General features: G+C 43.2%; 1 protein-coding gene across 1 annotated transcript in view; it reads right to left on the minus strand.

Annotated features, from left to right (window-relative positions):
• Positions 1–958: 958 nt before the first annotated feature.
• LOC115357388 (spermatogenesis-associated protein 16-like) overlaps positions 959–21,122 on the minus strand; it is a 100,036-nt gene continuing 79,872 nt past the window's right edge. The window contains exons 8-9 of the mRNA XM_030048785.1: positions 3,319–3,396; positions 959–1,166 (exon numbers count right to left, since the gene is read on the minus strand). Of these exons, the coding sequence (XP_029904645.1) occupies positions 999–1,166; positions 3,319–3,396 (246 nt within the window). The 3' untranslated portion in view covers positions 959–998. The remainder of the gene's footprint in view (positions 1,167–3,318; positions 3,397–21,122) is intronic.

A 21,122-nucleotide genomic window follows, 5' to 3' on the forward strand; every position in this document is an offset into this window, starting at 1 on the left:
AAACTACTGTACAGTTGTCCCTCGCTATAACGCGGTTCACCTTTTGCAGCCTCGCAGTTTCGCAGATTTTTTTTTAGTGCAATTTTGCATGCTTCTTTTTTTTTTTTTTTTTTTTTTTTTTTTACAGCGCATTGTGTTCTGTGTCCCGATTGGCTAAGGGACTGTAGACCATTGTCAATCAATCTCCTCCGTGCCGTGTCTCCTGTACAGTACAGAATGCGTTCAATCTATAATACTGGACTTATTTTTCTACGAAGGTTTGAACTTTGAGAGTTTAAACAAGAGAGAAAAGTGAGAAAATGTTAACGCCTGTCTGAGAAAAGTGTATAAAGTGTGTAGTGAGGGGTTTTACAGCCTTAAAACATCTATAATAATTGTAATAAATAAAGCTGACTACTTCGCGGATTGCGGGTTATTTTTAGAACGTAACTCCCGCGATAAACAAGGGACCACTGTACAAAATAAATAAATAAATAAATAAATAAATAAAAAACAGCCTCTCTGACAGCAGGTGCCTCTTTGCACACAGTGGGGCGGCACCAAAAGAAGATCTGATATGCATCGTCAGCGTGTGTTTTAGTAAAGACACTGTAACAGATTTGCCAAAAGTCTTATTAGTTACTATCAAAAATCTGATATAAAATTAACTTATCATGGAAATCTGCTTGCATTGAATTAATTGGCGGTTGCTGTTGATCAGTTTCTGTTTCTTAGCTGCGTCTTCTTAAAAGTTGGAAAATGCATGAGCTTGGGTTACAGGAAATGAAAGATAACTTTCCTCTGTCCCAGTCTGCAAAATATCAAGAGCACCTGATGCCTCCCCATCTGCTGTATTATCTATCTGGACAATCTGTCGTTACACGGTTATGTAATCACAACAGCAATCACACACAATGCTAAAGACATTTAATGGTTCAGCATCATTTCAAGTCAAAGCTGATCGTCTCTTCTTTCATAAAACATTCATGTTCTGAATATCTGGCGCTCCTCCTCTTCACTCACTCTGCGAGCGAACGTGATGCTGGCGGGGTTCGCGATGAGGCTGCTCTCCGATTGGCTGATAAAATGAGGCTCTCACTGGCCTTGCCTGGAAGTATCTGCATGGGCGAGGAAGCGTTCTCGTCAGCTGGCGGGGAGGCAAACACCAACGCCTTCTTGATTTTGTCCTACAGGCAGAAAAATGGGTCGACACCATGTAGCAAAAAACACAAAACGTAAATAATGTACGTTAATGACTGATAATGCAGTGACTTATTCAAAATGTAATAAAATGTCCCTTCAAATGGGTCAAAAATGAAAACAACCTGTTCGTGCAATAGATAGATAGATACTTTATTCATCCCGAAGGAAATTCACAGTTTTCAACAGTATCCACAGATTACAAGATTAAATAAATAAAAAATAAAGAGTAAAAGATGACACCAGAGATCTAAGTACCCAATGTGCAAAAAACCTTGTGCATAGATGTATACAATGTGCATAGATGTGAGCAATGTGCAAATTTACAGTATAAACAGATGATAAATAGCAGCAAGCTATATATACACTATAAACAAGGAATATGTAAAAAATAGAAAGAAATATGAAATATGAACAATTTAAACAGCAGAGGAAAAATAACCTAAACTAAAAAATAATGTCTCTCCAGATAATGCCTGCAGATGCTACATGATGTGGGGTGTAACTTTTTTCTTTTTAACATTATAGCATCATTCCGAAGATCTTACTGCACTGTCTGACAGTTTATTACTGGCAGATGTAGGAATACCAAGCATGTTTCATGTGCTAGAGCTTTTATGGTTTGTGTGGCCCGGTTAGAACAATACGCCATTTGACCTCAGGCGGAACCAAACAGCCGCAAAGACTGAAAGTGAAGATATGACTCCTGTTCCAACAGAGCGGGTGTGTGGTTTGTTAAGGGTGTGAATACCATCTGAACCAAAATCTTACCAAGATTATTTGTCTTATTTCAAGTCAAAAATGTCTTATTCCTAGTCAAAATATCTCATTACACTTAAAATAAGACCTTATCACCTCAGAAGTAACTTGTTTTTAGGCAATTGTCTCTTGTTTCAAGTGAAAATTTGCTTGAAACAAGTGCAAATTTGCTTGTTTCATTGGCAAAATTTGTTTCTTGTTTCTAGCTAATTGTCTATGAACAATTTACTTCTGAGGTGATCATGTCTTATTTTAAGTGTAATGAGATATTTTGACTAGAAATAAGACATTTTTGACTTGAAATAAGACAAATAATCTTGGTAAGATTTTGCGTTTTTGCAGTGTACAAAAAAAAAAAAAAAAAAAAAGGTTCATGGGTAAAAGGAGATGAATGTCAAAACTGATCGCCAGCGGCTGCTCGGAAAAACCAAACGTAAAATGAACTGAGCACAATCCTGAGCCTCATATCCTTTTTCTTCAAGTGTTGTTAGATAAAACCCAGAGAGGGCGAGTCACAGCAGAGAGAGCGGACGAGTCGTGCGTGGCTCGGGTTACAAGGGGGCCAGAATCTGATTTGTTTGAATCAGATCTCCGACTTGGCAGGACGACCGCTCGCTACAACTGTTCACTAAATCCGAGCCCGTGCGGCTCCAGTTTACAAGCCCTGCTCCTCTTGTAACCGGGGCGGCGTGAGCGGCCCAATTACTGCCGTTTTTTTATTGCGAGGCGCTCCGTTATTTAGCGGCGGTCAGCTGCTCCGCGGCATCAGACAAGGCAGTGAGGGACAAAACATCCGACATGACGACACGAGCTAAAACGGAGTCTGCACAATGGCATAAAACATCTCCTTGGTCTGCTGCATCCTCATACATATTCATGGCAGGGTGGGGGGGGAGGCGTTTGGGTCGACACGGACCTCTCAGTTTTTCTGTCAAGTCAATCGTCAGACCAAAAAAAAAAAAAAACGCTGATCATAAATATGCATCGAGTGGATGGGGGGAAATGATAAATATTCATCGGTGTCTTTAAATATCATGCACTTAAGACGCACACAGCCGTGCACCTCCATCCAGCTCCAAACACAACCACAAAGGTTTCCGAAGCCCCACTCGCTGCCTTCTGAGCTGCATTTGTGTTACTGAGTGCTTACTGCAGCATCAATGTTTAGCGCATTAAAATTAATAGTGAAATAGTAACGTCGCTTGTCTGTAAATACACAAGATGAGCATCATCGAGTGTATCTGATGTTACTCGGCGCCTCGTATTCATTTCTGTCTTTGACCATATGCAGCAGAGGATGTTCACACCATAAAACACACACACACACACACACACACACACAAAAAAATCCTTGTGCCAACCCGTTCTTCATTTAATTACCTTGTTTTTGTTTCTCAAAGTTTTCCTTCCCAAGTACTTCTTCTCTGTGGTGTAGATCAGATCCTCCCACCAGCCCACCTGGACACACACACACACACACACATACACACACACAGACTTAGTGGCCTTTTTTTTTTACACAAATCATGGTAGAAGCTCACATGACCAACAGATTTTTGGTCATTTTGTGACCAGAGGTGCTGACACTGTGCTGGCATAGCTGGAAAGGAGGTTGGATTAGGAGGATTACATCATCAGCAGATGTAGGAGGGGCTTGTGTCAGTCACGGCCAATCAAATCAGCTCTTAACGCGGCGGCTGTGGCAGACTGGCTTTAGGACCAGACGTCTCCTCCCGAGAGGACGCGGACGTCCCAGTGGAATGCAGCGCTGTGATGTGTGAACGCACAAATTCCCAAAACACGAGGGCAGACGATGTCCCCTTTTAGCTGGAACTCAGGCCCCTGGAGGTCCCGAAAGGCCCGTCGCCACGATGTCTGTGCACAACGTACATCAGGGCGAGGCGGTTTTATTGACAACAACGCACGCTTCATACACAGAGGCAGATTCAAGGCGCTGTGCAGACGAGTTAAGACAACACTAGAGATTTAAAAGACTCAAAACGACACAATCGAAAAGAGCAAAATAAAGGAGATAAAACTCTATATAGAGGAAAAAATCAGTAAAATGAAAATAAACAAACAAACAAAAAAAATAATAATAATACAATAATAAGAAGTTTAAAGAGTTTGAGTTTTAAAGCCATTTAGTTGAAAGACTATATAAAACAAGGTCTTGGTTAAAATACCTCCACCAAGGGCACTCGGGTGGATTCCATCATTTCTGTGAAAAAAATGCACGATTGCAAAAGAGATTAAAATTGTGGATAAAAAGTGCATTGTGCATCAGGCACTTCTGCTGAAATGCTCGATCCTTCGATTAAAAGGAGGAATGTCGTTTCAAGATTTCAGACCTCTGCTCGGAGACGTCGCTGCGGCCAACGTGGATTATAATAAAGCGCGCGGAGCTGGAGCTTTTTCCCCATAAGATCAGCCGCCGTAGCTCCAGGAAAACGACACATGGCTGGACTTTTCTCATGCCTGGGTCCCCTGTGGCAGGTGTGGTCAGACTGGGAGCTGATGATGAGATCTGAGGTGATGGCGGGCGGAGGCGAGGGCACTTTGAACAGGTTTATGCTGAAAGACAACGACTCACATCATAACCATATATGCAGTTAAAACCTATATTTAGTACAAGAAAATGCAGTTTTAATCACTTATTTTATCACTTATTATCACTTATTATTAAGAATGTCATATATTCTTTCTATTTTATCTTTATTTTTATTTTATTTTATTTTATTCTTTATTATTATTATCGTTATTATTATTATTATTATTATTTTTTTTATTTTTTACTTGCACAGTGCTGGAGTTGTTGCAATTACATTTCACTGCTGCTGTACCTGTACATTCATGCATGTGACGAATAAATCTTGAATCTTGAATCTTATTTTGATTATTCAGAGTTTAGTGGAAATCAGAGTTCACGCTGAACAGTAACTCCTTTCCTGTCCCACCGCAGTTTCTGTACTGCAGTTTCAAATGGGCGTTACTTTTGGGAAACCTGTTCGATGCAAGGACACAGGAGACGATGCATTCAGTTGCTGCAGTTGTCGGTCGGCGAGTGGAGATTTGTGGGCACGTCTGGACCCGAGGCGGCTCAGCAAAGTAAAGTGCAGAGAGAACTTTTGGGTGTCCTGGAGATGTTTCATGGAGCCGTGTGACCTACTTCACCGGCGTGTCCCCGGGACGCCACCATCTGCGCTCGTGTCCTCCTGATGATTTGTCCCTGCATCCACTCGGAGTTTGTGTGGCCTGAGAAGTTACAGCCGAGCCGTTTGGTGAGCGCAAAAATCACACCGAGCAGAAGCAGCTTGTGCACCTCTTTAGCGAGACAGTTTCTTCTGCACTAAAGTCCAGCTCAACGACGACATTTTGCAGCATTTCAGGAGTCAAATTAAAATAAAAGCCATGTCTGATGATGTTTACCAGCTCGGTTTTATTCTATGGATGTGGAGAAAAACGACTTCCGCCAGTTGAAACGGCTGGAGAAGAGTGTAAATAATGAACAAACATGCTGCTGTGGATCCTTCAGAGGGTTTTTTTTCCAGCTGTGGTTTGCTGCACGGACCCGGTGAAACGCTCGTTCTCGCCGCGGGGAAGGAGTCGACGGGGCAAACCTGCAGGATTTTTCACGCTTGTAGTGAATACCAATATGTGCGTGCTCACATTTTGTAAGTGTATCTACTGATAGCAGAATGTGTATCACAGAGAAAGACTGTTTGTAGTGCACTCACTGCAAAAACTCAAAATCTTACCAAGTTTATTTGTCTTATTTCAAGTCAAAAATGTCTTATTACTAGTCAAAATATCTCATTACACTTAAAATAAGACATGATCACCTCAGAAGTAACTTGTTTTTAGACAGTTGTCTCTTGTTTCAAGTGAAAATTTGCTTGTTTCATTGGCAAAATTTGTTTCTTGTTTCTAGCTAATTTTCACTTGTTTCAAGTGAATTTTCGTCTAAAAACAATTTAGTTCTGAGGCGATCATGTCTTATTTTAAGTGTAATGAGATATTTTGACTAGAAATAAGACGTTTTTGACTTGAAATAAGACAAATAATCTTGGTAAGATTTTGCGTTTTTGCAGTGCTGCCCAATGTGAATACGCTCCACGCCGGTGTGTAAATGCGTAAATTGAATCTGCTCTTCCCTTCCTCAGGACCAACCTTTCTACAAAGTTCCATGTAAATCCGGCCTGAAGTTTCTGAGGCACTTTGCTTAGACAGACAGACAGACAGACAGACAGACAGACGCGGCCTCCACATAACCTCCATCACCTCCTAGGCAGAGGTAACAAAAGCCCTGCAAGCTCCTGCCCTTCATTTTTACAAAGAACCACTTTACTATCAAAGCCAAGGGTTATTCTGAGACACGGGGTCAATCGTTCACCTTTTATTCAAAATTGCACATCGGCCGGGCGCTCCGTCGCTTCCTGTTCTTGCAGCGGCGCTTGTGTAATTGTAATTGTAATTGCCTCTGCGGTTAAAGACTCCGATTAAGCTCCATACTGCATAACTCAACCTGGTTGCTTTCGAGATAAATGCACCCCATCTGGCTTTGCCCCCCGTTTACGGCTCCACCGCCTTACCGGGTCGGCTTCCACCGCGAGTTAAATATGGCTTCGTGCGGCGGGCTAATGGACGCCAAAGCCGGTGTCACCGCCGGGGCAGGAAATACCTCCCGGGCTGCAAAATTTATGGGCTAAATGGGCTGAACCCCTTTACTTTGCAGGGTTATATTTTCATTCCAAAGTTGTCTAGAAGCAACCAGATTGACTGTTTTTTTTTCTTTTTTCTTTTTTTTTACGCTTCCAAATTTACCCGTACATTTTGCAGTGTGCACTTACAGTAACAGCACAAAGCAGGTCTGAGAGCAGAGCACATCTCCCACTGCTGGTTGTAAACTAGCAGGGGGAGTAATACAGTTTGGACAGGAGGCACCGGGTTATGGATTGGCTGTTTGTGAGCCAAAAAAACACCCCATTTCTCTCGCTCATTCTCCTTTTTTTTTTTTTTTTTCTCACCTCCACCTCTGTCTCTCTCTCTCTCTCTCTCTCTCTCTCTTTCTCACTTCACTCTTAACAGCTGCATTTTAAGCCCTACTTTTTTACCTTCCCTCCATTCCCATTTCCCTTTTTTCTTCCTTTTTAAGCGTCCACAGGGGGTGTTATTGCCGTTACCTTTGGCTGCAGCGCCTCCTTCATTCATTTCAGTTGAAGAAAGAGAAAGAGAGAGAGTGAGAGAGAGAAAGAGAGAGAGAGAAAGAGAGAGAAGAGGCAGTTCTAGAAAGGGCACGAAATGGGAACCAAATCTGAACATGAACGAGGGATGAAAGAATGAATTTAGAGCAGGCCTATGTGGAACAAAGAGAGACGGAAGTGCAGACGCACACTCGCTCATGCACGCACACACACACACACGCACACACACACACACACACACACACACACAGCACACACAGTACAATGAGTGGCACCTGTCAAGCTGCCAGTCATATCTGTAGGCTGTAATCGCCGTGGGCACAGAGACAAATGCTGAGAGTTATGGGATTTCGAGGGGGGGGTGAGGCGGCGTGGGTTGGGGGGTTCAAGCCCGGCATCATTTTTTCCCCGTCTTGTGTGCCCAGCGAAACTCACGTGCATTTGAAGTCTGTCTGCGCAAGACGAGACAACAAAAACGGCTGAGCGGCCTCCGTTCACCGCACGAAATCCCACTTTTGAACGTGATTCCCCCAAATGCCGCCTCACAGTTACAGCGAGCAGCGAAGCTACGCGGCAAAATCCTGCAGCGCTCGTCCTGAATATAGATCCAGAGCGGAGGACTTTTCGTCATGGGGGCCGCTGTGTGCAGTATTGATGCAGGAACGGCGCAGCATCCGGGGGACATACACACACCCCACAGCGTCTTGCAGCCTCGGGGTCCTACTCATAATCACCAAAAGAGGTGAATAAAATGGGTCACAACTGAGAGTGCAAGCTTTTTCAAGGATGCAGGACTGGATGTTTTCAGCTGTGGAGCCTTCATCAGTCGGTTCAGTCTGTCCGAAATGGTAGGTTTGGTAGGTTTAGCATAAGTGACCAATGAAAAAAAGTCCCCTTGAACATACTAGGGCACATGGGAGTACTAGTGCCTGTACAGGTGAATGAAGAACACATCATCATCATCATCACCTTGTTACAACAGGAGCTGGTTTAGCAGTAGTTACAGCAAAGATAGGAGAAATATATAGTTTGAAAGCATCTTAGACTAATTCCTGAGCTGAATGTGACGCTGTGCCAAAGAGAATTCAACCACTTGACATCACACGCGTGACACGTGATATTATATCTCATAGCTCTCAATGCACAGATAATAGGCTTGCGGGGTGTTCAGGAATGCGTTTGACTTGAAGTACAAACAAAACAACACGTCAGCGAAGAGCAGCAGGACTGAAGGAAGGCCTTTCACAATCCAACATTAGTCACTTCACCGACTCGTGGTTGAACCTCCACTTCCCTATGAATACACACAGCCCACGTAGGCCCACTCAGGACACGGTGTTACCAAACACTGTAGACAAACATTACAACCCCGGCTGGAGCTCTGAGAGGAATACACCAAGTTTCCCAGAAGCCCCTGCCACACGCCCTGCACGGTGGAGTTCTCAAATTCTGCCCGAACCCGACCCTACCCGAAAATGTCGGGTAGAGTCGGGCCTAAAATGTATGTGAATTGGTCGGGTAGGGTCGGACTTCGGGTTCTGGTTCTGTGTTTTCCTGTCGCCGTTGAAGGACGAAATATAAATGACGCAGGCATGAAGCAGAAGGAGAGAGAGAGAGAGAGAGAAACGGGGATAACAGTTTAGTGCTAAATTAAACCGTTTTGTGCAGAACTACAGTCACTTTACTAACTTAGCATGTTTTATGAACAACTGAACATGTGAAGCTGCCTTTCGCCAACTATTAGGCGACTATCAACAAACATTTTGATGTCGCCGAGAGGTTAAGACGAGGGAATTTTACCTGCTTGACTCGCTGGCGGGCTGTCAATAAAGCGATGATCCGATGCTGCATTTCATACCTTTATTGTTAAAAACTGTGAACCAAACAGCATTTAAAATCATTGGCAATGCAGTCAGCAAAATGTGAGCCTCCCCCGCTCACTCCCTCTCTCCAGCTCATTCAAAAAAAAACGCTCTCAAACCAGCTGATTTCACTACTGAGGTGAGTCGGTGACGCCCACACCACGTGACATGGGCCCCCCATTCATGAAGTGACTATCAATAATAAACCTGGCACCAACACCAACTATTATGTCCGTTCTCTCACTGCTACTCGAATTTGTGCCACCGGCGCTGCTAAATAATGGCGAATTTGGCGATCTTTTTTTTTTTTTTTCTTCCTCTCCTTTGTTTTTTTTTCGGGCTTTATCGGGCTGTCGGGCCTAAAGTTCGGCTAATTAGTAGGGTAGGGTAGGGCCTCGGGCTGGCCCAGTAGGGCCCGGTTAGGGTAGGGTCTTAATTTTCAGGCCCGATGAGAACTCTACTGCACGAGGGTCGCCTTTGAATGAGAGCAGGGGTCGATATTCCTGAAAAAAGGACCGCCAGTTTCCCATCTCAAGGCCTGCTGGAGTAACGTTTCAGGGAAAATGCTGGTGAGGTTTTGTTGTGAATGAAAGCAGCAGGGCGTGTGAAGCGTGCCTCTGGTCCTCCACGCTGCAACCTTAACGCCGACTTTCAGCGCCTATTTTTGAAGAAACTTCTAATGCGCAAGAAAACATCCCTCCACCCTCCATCACTTTGCTTCAGCTCCTCATGTGTCTTTTAACTCGTTTTACCAGCTGGTTCATCCGTCTTCCAAATTCTTCAGCTCAGACGCTGATTTGACCCGGTGCTTCTCAAGTCACTTTCAACTTCATTCATTCTCCTAATTATGGTGCATTTTCATCTTCCGCTCATATTTCATATTGCATATTTTCAGCTATTCTCCAATCCAACATCCCTTTCCTTACTGTAAATAATCAAACTGTATTTTGTAGGCTTTAGGCTTCAGGTGCATCTCTTGCTGTTGCGTAACCTTACAGTGGTTTAGAAATAAAGCGAGCGCAATCCACGTCACTTGTCCCAGCGGCTCATGATCCTTGTAAATTCGTCACTTAACCAGAAAGATCCGCCTCCCTCGCTTCTGTAAAATTAATGAGCACAATAATAATTACAGTAATATCCCCAATTCCCAACAACTTTTCTTGCCTGGCCAGCAAGAAAAGTAGTATCTCATGGTTAGGCTAAATAAAAACTAAATAATTTAGTCTAAGAGGGAATAATAATACTTAACCATTATTCTCCCTCTTTAGTAAAGCAAAAATGTGAGTCTAATTTCCCTCATATTCCACATAACGAAGAGTAAAATTGTGATTTAAAAGTGAAATTAAAATTTTAAAAGACATTTTTGAATGCCGAATAATTCGAGATGCAAACTTGATATGTGATCAGTTTATAGGATGCATTTTAAGTAGCCGACAGACTTGTTGCGATGCGTTTAAATGCGATGCAGTGCAGGTCCACAGTAGAGATGGGATTTATGGCTCTTTAAAGGGAGCCGGATCTTGAGGATCCATTCTTTTCAAAGAGCCGTTCAAAAGACTGGCTCATTTTTATAATTATTTATTTTTAACCCATTAAGACCTAAACATTAAACATGAGACTAACAGGGTGGTATCAGACTGTACTGGATGCTAAGAAGGTGTGGGTTAATATTTCGATCAGAATCATTCAAACTTTGACATCCCATATATATTCTATTGGTGGGATATCTGAGTTTGAATTATCCTGAAATTATCCTGAATTATCCTGAAATGATGATAATTTCATTAGGCAATGGTCTGTGTGGCGTCCTCAAAAAAAAAAAAAAAAAAAAAAAAAAAAAAAATTGCCAGTTTTCTAGACTACCATATTGACCCGCATAAAAGACGACCCTGATTTTAAGATGACCTCTCTTTTTCAAGACCCTTTTTTGGAAAAAAGGGTCTACTTTTTATAGGGACAAAATCTTGTTTGAATAAAAAAGCCACTGGCTGGCATCAGGAGAGCCGGCCACGGCACCGGCCGGCTCGTGGGAGGGCAGTAGGAGTAGTAACATGGAAGGGCACAAGCCAGTAATTTCGCCTAGGGTGGCAACATAGGCAGAACCTCCACTGCTGGCCAAACAAGTCACACACATGACTCCTTCTTCTTTCTTTTTGTTCACAACATTCAAAAATGACCAAATACATTGAAATTAATAGATACAGAGTGAATTAAAGCAAAAAACAAAGAAATTAGGAACTGGCTCGTTCACTTCAAAGAGCCGTTCAAAAGAATCGACTCGTTCGCGAACGACCCATCACTAGTCCACAGCGAGAAGGTTTGACTTTTGCTTCTATGAATGCTACGGTTCTGCTATTAGTTGCAAGAAGAAATCCTGAAAGATTTCCTACATCCAGTAACGAGAGCGAGAGAGAGAAAACGTCATTAACATCTCGTTTGTTTTCTTTTGGAGTAACAAGAGATGAGCGACACCTGCGGCCGCCAGCGAGCTGGAAGGTCAAGTCTTCGGTCTGAGGCCTTCGCAAACCGCGCGCTCGGAGGGCGGCGGCCCCTGGACCGCAGATCCGTCGAGTGTGATGGAGATCCACCGGGGACACCTGGGGGATTTCGGCGTCTGTATTTGTCTCACTCAGGTAAGCTGACCTGCGGGAAAAACTAGTATAATCTTGGTGTGCTACTCTAACATCTACACACACACACCCACACACACACACACACACCTCCACGTTAAATACCTGACTCTGCAATTCTGCTCCAGCTTAAGCTTCAGCCAGAATCCTAAAAGTGTGTCTCTCATTTTAAAAGCCTTAAGTCCTTAGATGAACTAACACTTTTTTTTAGGCTTTTTTTTTCTCCTTGTGAGGACATCTGGTTAGTGAGTTTGACACACACACACACACACACACACACACACACACACCCTGAGCCGTACTCTAAATAGCCTGGTGACCTTTCCCACATTGTCTGTGTTGTTAAAACAGGCCCCGGCAATCAATAAACACTACGGGGCTCATTTATCAAGCAAGATATGAACAAATTTGGTCTGATAATGCCGGGAAAGGGGTTTACACAAGTGGTGTGGCATTATCGAACGTTCTGGATACGAGATTTGCATGAACAATGCATCTGAGGGCTCCATTAGCTTTGTTTCCATCCAAATGTCAAGCAAATTACCAGCAAACGTTTTGGAATTGAAAACAAAAAAAAAAAACTAACAAACACACACAAAGAGGTGCTGTTTCCATCGCCTTAAATCAATGAGCCCGCTCCATCGCCGCGTTTACATGCACGTTCATTATCGGGTTATGTGCTTTCTCAAATTGCATTAAAATGAGAAAGTCGGTTCCCATAACCTGGGTAAGGGCTGAGGAGAAATCTGGTCAACACGAGATTTGATTTCTGCTGAAGTTATTCGACGAGTGTGCCATGTAAACCCTTACCTGTACATCTGAAAAATGCCTAATAACTTTATGTCAGTGACCACGTTTACATGCATACCATATTCCTGTATTATTCGGAATATCCTCAATATTCCTGTTGCGCCGGAGTCATGTAAATACCCACCGAACTAAACTGATTAAGGTCATATTCGGGTTGGAGAATATTCCGAATAAGTCCCCTGGCATATGCCTGTTTTAACCAGAATATTGTGCCATGTAAACACCTTCATCGGAAAATGCCCCGTACTGGAATATTCAGTTACGTCTGCGCATGCTCGATTCGCAAGGAATCCTGGGGCGTCTTTGTTGCTATGGTTACTGCAAGCGGGGAGAACGACCTGGCGAACGGCAGCAAGAGCCAGGAGACTGCAGTCTGCCTTCAGCTAATGCTGCCCCCTGCAGGTTGAGTGTTGCATTACATAAGAGTGTGGAATAAGCCGAAACACGGGAATATGCCAAGTAACATGTAAGTGGAATATTCCAGTTGCTGCAGCACATATAAACACCTTATTGGGAATATTGCCTTAACCAGAATATTGAGCCTAATCGGAAAACCTCTGATGAAAATACAAGGAAATTAATTGGTTCTTGATTTTTTGCATCAGCCGGTAATATTTCATGCTGTCTATCTCACCTTTTAAAAGCAAAAAAAAACAAACTTGTTTTAAGGCTGTAAAACCCCTCACTACACACTTTATACACTTTTCTCAGACAGGCATTAACATTTTCTCTCTTGTTTAAACACTCTCAAAGTTCAACCATCGTAGAAGTCCAGTAAAAAAAAAAGCAAAATTGCACAAAAAAAAAATCTGCGAAACTGCGAGGCCGTGAAAGGTGAACTACGTTATAGCGAGGGACCACTGTATTTCACATTTGCTCTCACTTTAACTGTTCGCCTGCTGCCTGAGATGTACGAGCGCTGAGTTACAACACGCCGATCCGATTCTCCTCAGATCTCAAAAGCTCCCTGTAAACGGAGTGACTTTTTTTTCTTTCTTTCGCCCGATGTCGCTGCTTTTCGCGCATAAATATACAAATGACCTGCAAACCAATCAATACAGCGAGAGGCCTGTCGACTCGCACAATTTAATTTGTGCCGCTTTCACCGTGTTTTTTTTTATTTTTTTTTATAAATTTTAATAAATGTCACCTTAACTTGTATTAACATTTTTTTTTTTTTTTTTTAAGGCAGGACAAGGCCAAACTGCTAAGTGACTAGTTTGTTGCGAAACAGACAGCGGAGGGCATGAGCAAAAGAAAAAGAGAGAGAGGAAGAGGAAGAGGGAAAGAGAGAGAGGGAGAGAGAGAGAGAGAGGAAGGAGAACCAGGACAAATCAGAGGAAGGCAAAAGGAGGAAAGTGAGATGCGAGGGAGCAGAGAGAGGGAGAAAAAGAAAAAGAGAGACAGGAAGGGGAAAGATAATGGCGAATGGGGGAAGGAAAAAGAGGGCGAGGGAGAGAGAGAGAGGGAGATGGGCGGAGAGGAGAGATGATGTCTGGAAATAGACCCGGCAGAGACAAAATAAAAAAGCACCGCCATCAGTACTGCAGCAGAGCGGCACAGTCCGAAAATTCCCTTATAGATATTTTATGGAGCGGAAAAAATTCGATGCCGCCTCACTGTTTTGGCTGGAACTGAGATGGAAAAAGGGCAAAAGGGAGAGAGAGAGAGAGAGAGAGAGAGAGAGAGAGAGAGCAGCGCAGAAAGGTGAAGTGGAGTGCAGTTATTTTTATGTAATGGAGTTTTAACGAGGGGGCAGCAGAAATCAGGTAATGGCTCAGTCAACTCGGAAAATAAAATATAAAACCTGATATACAACCGCTGCTGTGTCAAAACATAACAGCTTCAGCTTTTAGACTTTTGAGAACTTGTTTTTTTTCTCCTCAGCTGAATTTTTTTTTTTTTGCTTGTTTTTTTTACATGGCCCCTTCTGCGCCGAGTAAATGTGACGACCCTGGAGCCGATAAAGCCCGTTCAAAAATCGGTGAAAAGTTGACTTGTTGAGCTCCTGAATGTGCAGACAAACCCTCAAGGCAACACCATTATTCCTATTCTATTTCTAATTCTGGCAGAATCTAGGAAAATTAAGTTAAATGGCAAATTATGAATCGTCACGTGTTGCACTCATGAGCTGGTGCTCATGGCGATACGGCCGACCGGCAGCAACAGAAAAATCTACGTTGAGTTAAAAAAAAAAAAAATTCCACTGAGATCCAAGACGGCTCCAAAAGTGTGATAAGACATTTAAAAAGAGTATATGAGCTCGGGGGCTGAAAACACACTGGACACACACTTTTTTTTTTTCTTTTTTTTCTTTTTTTAACTGAGAATCACAATTACAAACACAGTCACATCAGCGACACCTCCACCAGCCTGTACAGAGCCTAAACCAACAAATAAATGAATAAATATGCAAATAAATGAATTAATAAATGCACAAATGAAGTAACACCTAAATAAATAAATGAACAAAATAACATAAAATAAATTAAAAATGAATAAATAATGAGTAACTAACCAAACAAATAAATAAATGAAACAATAAAAATGACTGGCCAAATTGAATAAAGGTCTTTTGGACATACACTGGCAGAGTCCTGGATGTCTCTTTTTCTCTCTTTATGGAAGTTTAAAGATGGTTGTTTTTTTTCACTCGTCTTTTCTTGCAGATGTGTGTGTGTTTGTGGTCGAATATGAATCTGGCCCGGCGGCGTCGCCCTCGTCTGCGACGTGGAAACGGGCTCGAGAGCGGCCGGCTAATCAAGCCGTTAAGACGAGGCGCTACAACATAAACAGACAGACAGACAGGCGGGAAGACAATGCAGAGGGATGCTGCCAGACTGTCTCTGTGTGTGTGTGTGTGTGTGTGTGTGTGTGTGTGTGAGTGTGTGTGTGTGCCAGGCCAGCAGCTGATGGTGTGATTAATACAGGCCATCAGTAACAGCAGCAGTCTCGCTCCGTTGAGCAGCAGAGAGACTTGCCCGGCGATGCACTGTTCGCCCAACACACACACACACACACACACGCTCACACACACACCTGTCCCATTCATCATCTGAGTTGCAGGAGACCTGGGAGCTGTAAGTATTCTCCCTTTCTTTCTACCTCCTTTCTCACAACACTCCTCTCTCTCTCTCTCACTTCTTTCCTCTCCACTACGTCGCCGCCGCCGCAAAATCCATCAACTCAACTCCACCTCCATTTAACTCTCTCCCTGCTCTCTCCCTAAATCACTTAACTGTACGGGGGGGAGGAGGGAAAAAAAAAAAGCCTCTCAATCTTTTCCTCTCGCTTTATCTGCCCTTCGCCTTCACACCCCGGACCGACCCGTCTCGACTCCAAAACACGGGGCGAGTTCCTTGAAAGAAATCTGAGCGAACATCCCAGTGAATGGATTAAGAGTGCGCACCATTACAATGAGCTGAGGGAATATGACGATGGCAGAGTCACCGAAACCCTCCAGACCTCCTGATGGACATATCGAGGCTGATGCATGGTTCTCGAAACGCTGACATGTCGAGTTTAATTGCAAAGTGCTGGCGGTGACCTGAGGTTCGGGGATGTTTCTCGCTCTGAGCGTATTTGTAAAGCTCCTCCTGCAGCCCCGTGTTGTCTTCAGTCAGCTGGACATCAATCGGAGACGGGATGGGGAAAGCAGAAAGCGGCCGAGCGGACCAATCACCGACCTCGTGGTCTTGTGTGTCCTTACGTTTTTTTTAGTAGCTTCTTTAGTAGATTATTTTTTGGGAATTTCTGTTAGAGAGACAGGAAAAGACGGAGCAGAGAGCGGGGGCGACGTGCAGCAAAGGGTCGGGGCCGCATTCGAATCCAGGCTGCATGCAGCTTAGCGTCGCTATTACATGGCACACATTCTGCATGGTGAGCCCCCCCCGCTGAGGCATTTAAACACAGAAATATACATGACCTGAGAGGAGGCCTAACACCACCTTCACCTTTTCTGTCAGTAAAACTGCTGGGGGAAGAATTCACGGCATGAAACTGTGTTGACTTGTCTTCAGAGTCTTTCTTCGGATATACCGTATTTCACCAATTAATCGCCCGGCCACAAATAAAGTTGATTTTGCGTATTAAACGCCTGGGCGATTAATTGGGGAAATACGGTAGTCCCCTGGAGATATTCAGCAGAACTGATACATGAGTTAAATATCAACAAGAAGTCAAGAAAACATCCATAAGCCATAAATTACATTAAGGTGTCCAGCAGCAATGTCAACCAGGCCGACATGTTTGTTAAAATTCAGCAAACACATACCGCAGGATGTCAACAGATATCGCAATATGTTGAAGTACAGATTATGTTTGTTCATATTTACAGGACAAACAATTCAGACGAGTTTGAATTTGCAGCTGACTGCCAAGGAACGTGATCTAGACGAGATGGTGCATGGTGCCTTCACGGAAACGGGACGTCAGAGTATGATCTGTAAAATTTCGCCGGCGCTGCGTTCAGGAAATTATGAATTTTGAAAGCATCGATTTCACCCAAGTTTACGCCATGAGCGCCATGTTATCGCTGTGGTCAGAAACTTACATGAGGAAATATTCCGCAGTCAGACTTCACGTGAAAGCAGCTGACCGTCTTGCATCCACAAACACACACGTACACACACACTGTTTCTGTTGCCACTGGTGGGGGAAAAAACAAAGGTGCATCATAATTAACGCTAAGGAAAATAAAATACTTTTTTAACCGCGTGCCTCATGGGGAATAAAGGCTCCAGAAATTGTACCCTCTTTTGTCGTCAAGGAGCTGCTAAGCAACTTTCAAAAACTACGCCAGACACGATTTGACAACCTCCGGCTCAAATTCTCATCCTCTTCACGCAGCGTAATTCGAATCTCTGTTTGCATGTTCAAATACCTCATGTATGATGTTCTGTAAATACGTTTCTGGGTATAAACTAGAGACAAATTTGGTCGTCTTTGCTGTGATGTTTCTTCTCTTCTTTGTCTTTCCAGCCTTGGTGTTTATCGCAGCTGATAAACCACTTCCTTCTCTGTTTATTCGAAATAAACTGAAAAAGAAACCACAAAATGCACACCAGAGGATTCAGTTCAGTGCTGATTCAGCCACGCCAACACCACGAGCGCCTGTCGATCACGATGATAATGGTGTTAGAAACAGCAACGTAGAGGCTTTCATCTACTGCTAATAAGACGATCATTACTGTGTCAGATACATGGCAAAATAGGCATTTACATGAAAATGTTATTGGTTAACTGCTTCAGGATGAACAAATTATTACCGAGGAGCGGGCTTTGGATCACGTTATGTGCATTCATCTGTCAAATGTGATGACAAACGAGGAATCAGACACATTTGGGCTGATTTGAACACAACAAACTATATCCTGGTGTTTAAATTATGACACAACTTTGGCTGACAAGTGTCATTATTTTATTCTCAAATGCACATTATCAGAGAGCACCGCCCCAGCTGGACGAATCTCGAGGGAAGGACGGGTTTTGGCGCCGTGCTCTGGTGTTTAAAATATGGCATTGATTGTCTTGATGGAGGCGCTGCGACTAAAGGTCAAAATTTCAAACTGCGAAAGGTCACGACTGCGACGAGCGCCGGTCCCGTCCTGATGAAACTTTGAAAAACGATGCATCGTGTTAAAGACTGTTGGCTGGCCCCGGGGGGAAGCCCAGGTCACTTCTGGGACATGTTTACCCGTTCAGGTTAAAGACGATCCCTTGTGGTCTTGAGTTCTGGTGACGCAAATCGCAATGTCACTGAAGTTTTTCCAGTTTTTCAACAGTTGTCAGCAGCTTTTGGCAATTTTTCAAGGCAAGCAAAACCTCATCGCTGTCTCTCATCTCATAAAAGTTGATTCTTTCGCTATAGATGCACTAAAGCTCATCCATAAGTGAATAATGTAATGACAAACATGCAGTGTTGGAATGTAATAGGTTACAGGTTAGTAGTTACCCTGTTAAAAATGTGATAACTAATGAGACTATTTTAATTACTTCATCAAAGTAATGTAACTTAGTACATTTGATTGGACAGTGAAGCTGAAGTGTGAAAAAAGATCTCATGACCTCACATGACCTCTCATGACCCTTATGGAAAGAAAATATATTTACCAATATATTACATGAAATATATTACAATATATTACATTTAATATATGGAATTACAATAAATTTATATGTTATGTATTTGAAAATGTCTTAGCAATGCATGGAATAATATATTGGTGAAACATATATAATGCAATATATTTATATATATTGCATAATTATATTTTAATATATGGAATAATACATAAGTAATTGTGCATTTCAGATATTGCAATATATTGGAAAATATAAAGACTCGTTCCCATATATGGAAATGTATTATCTAATATATCACATGATTTTTTCCAATATACTGCAATATATTTTTGCTTCACACTGAAATGAAAGTGCATTCCACTAATCCTCAGTTTATGGACATCACATCTGGTCATTACGCCGCACTTTATATAAATTGGCTGTTACTTATACTGTTTACTTCATAAGTTACACTGTTACACCGTTAATTCCATGTTACCTCAACTGGTGGCGAGTAAATGTTGTCTGTGTTACGTCCCGCATTGTCTTTTGGTTTTTGCACCATATGTTGTATATTGTTACTTTGTTGTTGTATACTGCCATTTCGTCTGCACCTTGGACCGCATGAAACACAATATCAGTCACCTTTAAGCTTATGTTTATAGGAGATTACAATAAAGTTGGATTGAGTTTGTAATTTAAGTACATGTGACTGGTCACTCCAACACTGAAGCATGTTGGAAATTAGCAAAAAAGCAACTTTTACTTGCTTTCAGTGTTTTGTGCTGTTTTGTTTTTCAGGGAGCTAAAGCGTCTCCTCCACTGACTTCCACTCAAACAGCGTCACGTTGGGTCTGCTTGTAACCGGCGGCTTCAGGCGCTGTGTGTTTCACTCCAAAGTGCACAGGCTTCCCTCATAGAGCGACTCTGGTTGTGGCACTCAAACACATTTCTGGCGCTTTCCACCTGAGACTTTCTTTCCACAACAGCAATAAAAACGACAAAATGAGCTGTGGCCTCTCGCCGGCTCAGGTAAGGCGAGTAACCCGCGCCCGCTCGGCTAAGACCCCTGTTCAGTTAGGAGATGATGGAAAGTGTCCAATTATGGTCAGTTACACATTTAAAGCGAGAAAAGCGCCTCTCGGCCCTCTTGACCGGGAGATGTTTCACCTTGCAGGGCTGATTTGACACCCTTCACTGCCGCTGGGAACATTGGGATGCTTTGCTGCGCTTCCCGCTTTGGCTCCCGCAGCAAAGCTCTGTGGACGCCGCGGACAGGGCGATGCTCGGAATAAATGAACACGAATTCGGACGGCGCTCTGAATTAAATCGAGAGCCCGGGTCGGCGCCGGCGTGTGCTCTGACAGTCAAGAAGGGGGCCAATTTGCAAAGGCGCCCTCAGTCATACAGACGCTCGAGCGCGTGCTCAGAACTTCTCTTCGGGATCGGTGCGAGTTTCTGCCAAGTTTCTGCCGTCGGCCGACACACCTCGCCTGGCTGGGGTGTCGGACAGGCGGGACATCTGGTTAGTGGGTTTAAAACACACGCACACACATGCACAGTTATGTCAATACCCCTAATCCCAACCATAACGACTACACACCTAACCCTAATCCCTAACCTAAACCACGGACGCCAAAAAGCTGCTTTTTCCAAATGGAGACACGCCTTTTGTCCCCCAGTCAGACAAGCCATCCCCAATTACCGGGTCTTAAGTCTGGTGTCCCTGAGGGTTGTCCACACACACACACACACACACACACTCACACACACACTCTCTACACTAAGGAGTGGTATGATAGAAAATGCCAAAACCGCTGTCAGATAATAAAATTAGCAATTAAATTAGTCTCTCTCATTGTTTCCTTCTGTATTGTCTCATTTGACAGACTGTTAATCTGTGTGCGTGTGTGTGTGTGTGTGTGTGTGTGTGTGTTGGCATTTCCTTTATCTCACACCTACCCCGTTACCACAGACTCATTGTCCTTTTCTGACCGCTCCTTGCCTTCTTTCTCAATATCGCCAACTATCCATCTCCCTCCTGCACCATCAGCACCCCCCCGCCTCCAACCCCCCCACCCGTCTTTCACTCTGCGTTTCCCATGATGCCACTGGTAACAAATCTCTTCATTTTCAAAGGAAGGGGGGAAAAAATGGAAAAGTTTCAATATTAAAAACTGATGTGCTGCAGTTGCCTCTGTCAGGTTTGCATGCAGAGTCAACAATAAACAGCCGACACGGCCACCTCCGGGCCCACGGACCAATCAAATGCCAGCGTTTAAAAAAAAAAAAAAAAAAAAAATCACCTTGTGAAGGAGACACCATAGCCAACTCCTTCAGGACATGAAGTCCCATCTAACAAACTAGAAAATTATAGCACATTAAAAAATATAGTGGAAATCTTCTGGAATTAAATTCCTCATTTATTCCAAATAAAAGCTCCCAAAGGCCCTTTCTTTGTTTTCTGAGGGAATTTAAATCACCCTCCCCCCGGGCCGATGACCTTCCTGATGCCAGCGACATAAAAGGCAGACAGGATTAGACGTTTTTTTTTTTTTTATTATTTTTGACAATAAATGTAATCCTGTAACCTTTTTCTGACAATTGTTTTTTTA

Source organism: Myripristis murdjan, chromosome 4, assembly GCF_902150065.1.
Source record: "Myripristis murdjan chromosome 4, fMyrMur1.1, whole genome shotgun sequence".
Lineage (NCBI taxonomy): Eukaryota > Metazoa > Chordata > Actinopteri > Holocentriformes > Holocentridae > Myripristis > Myripristis murdjan.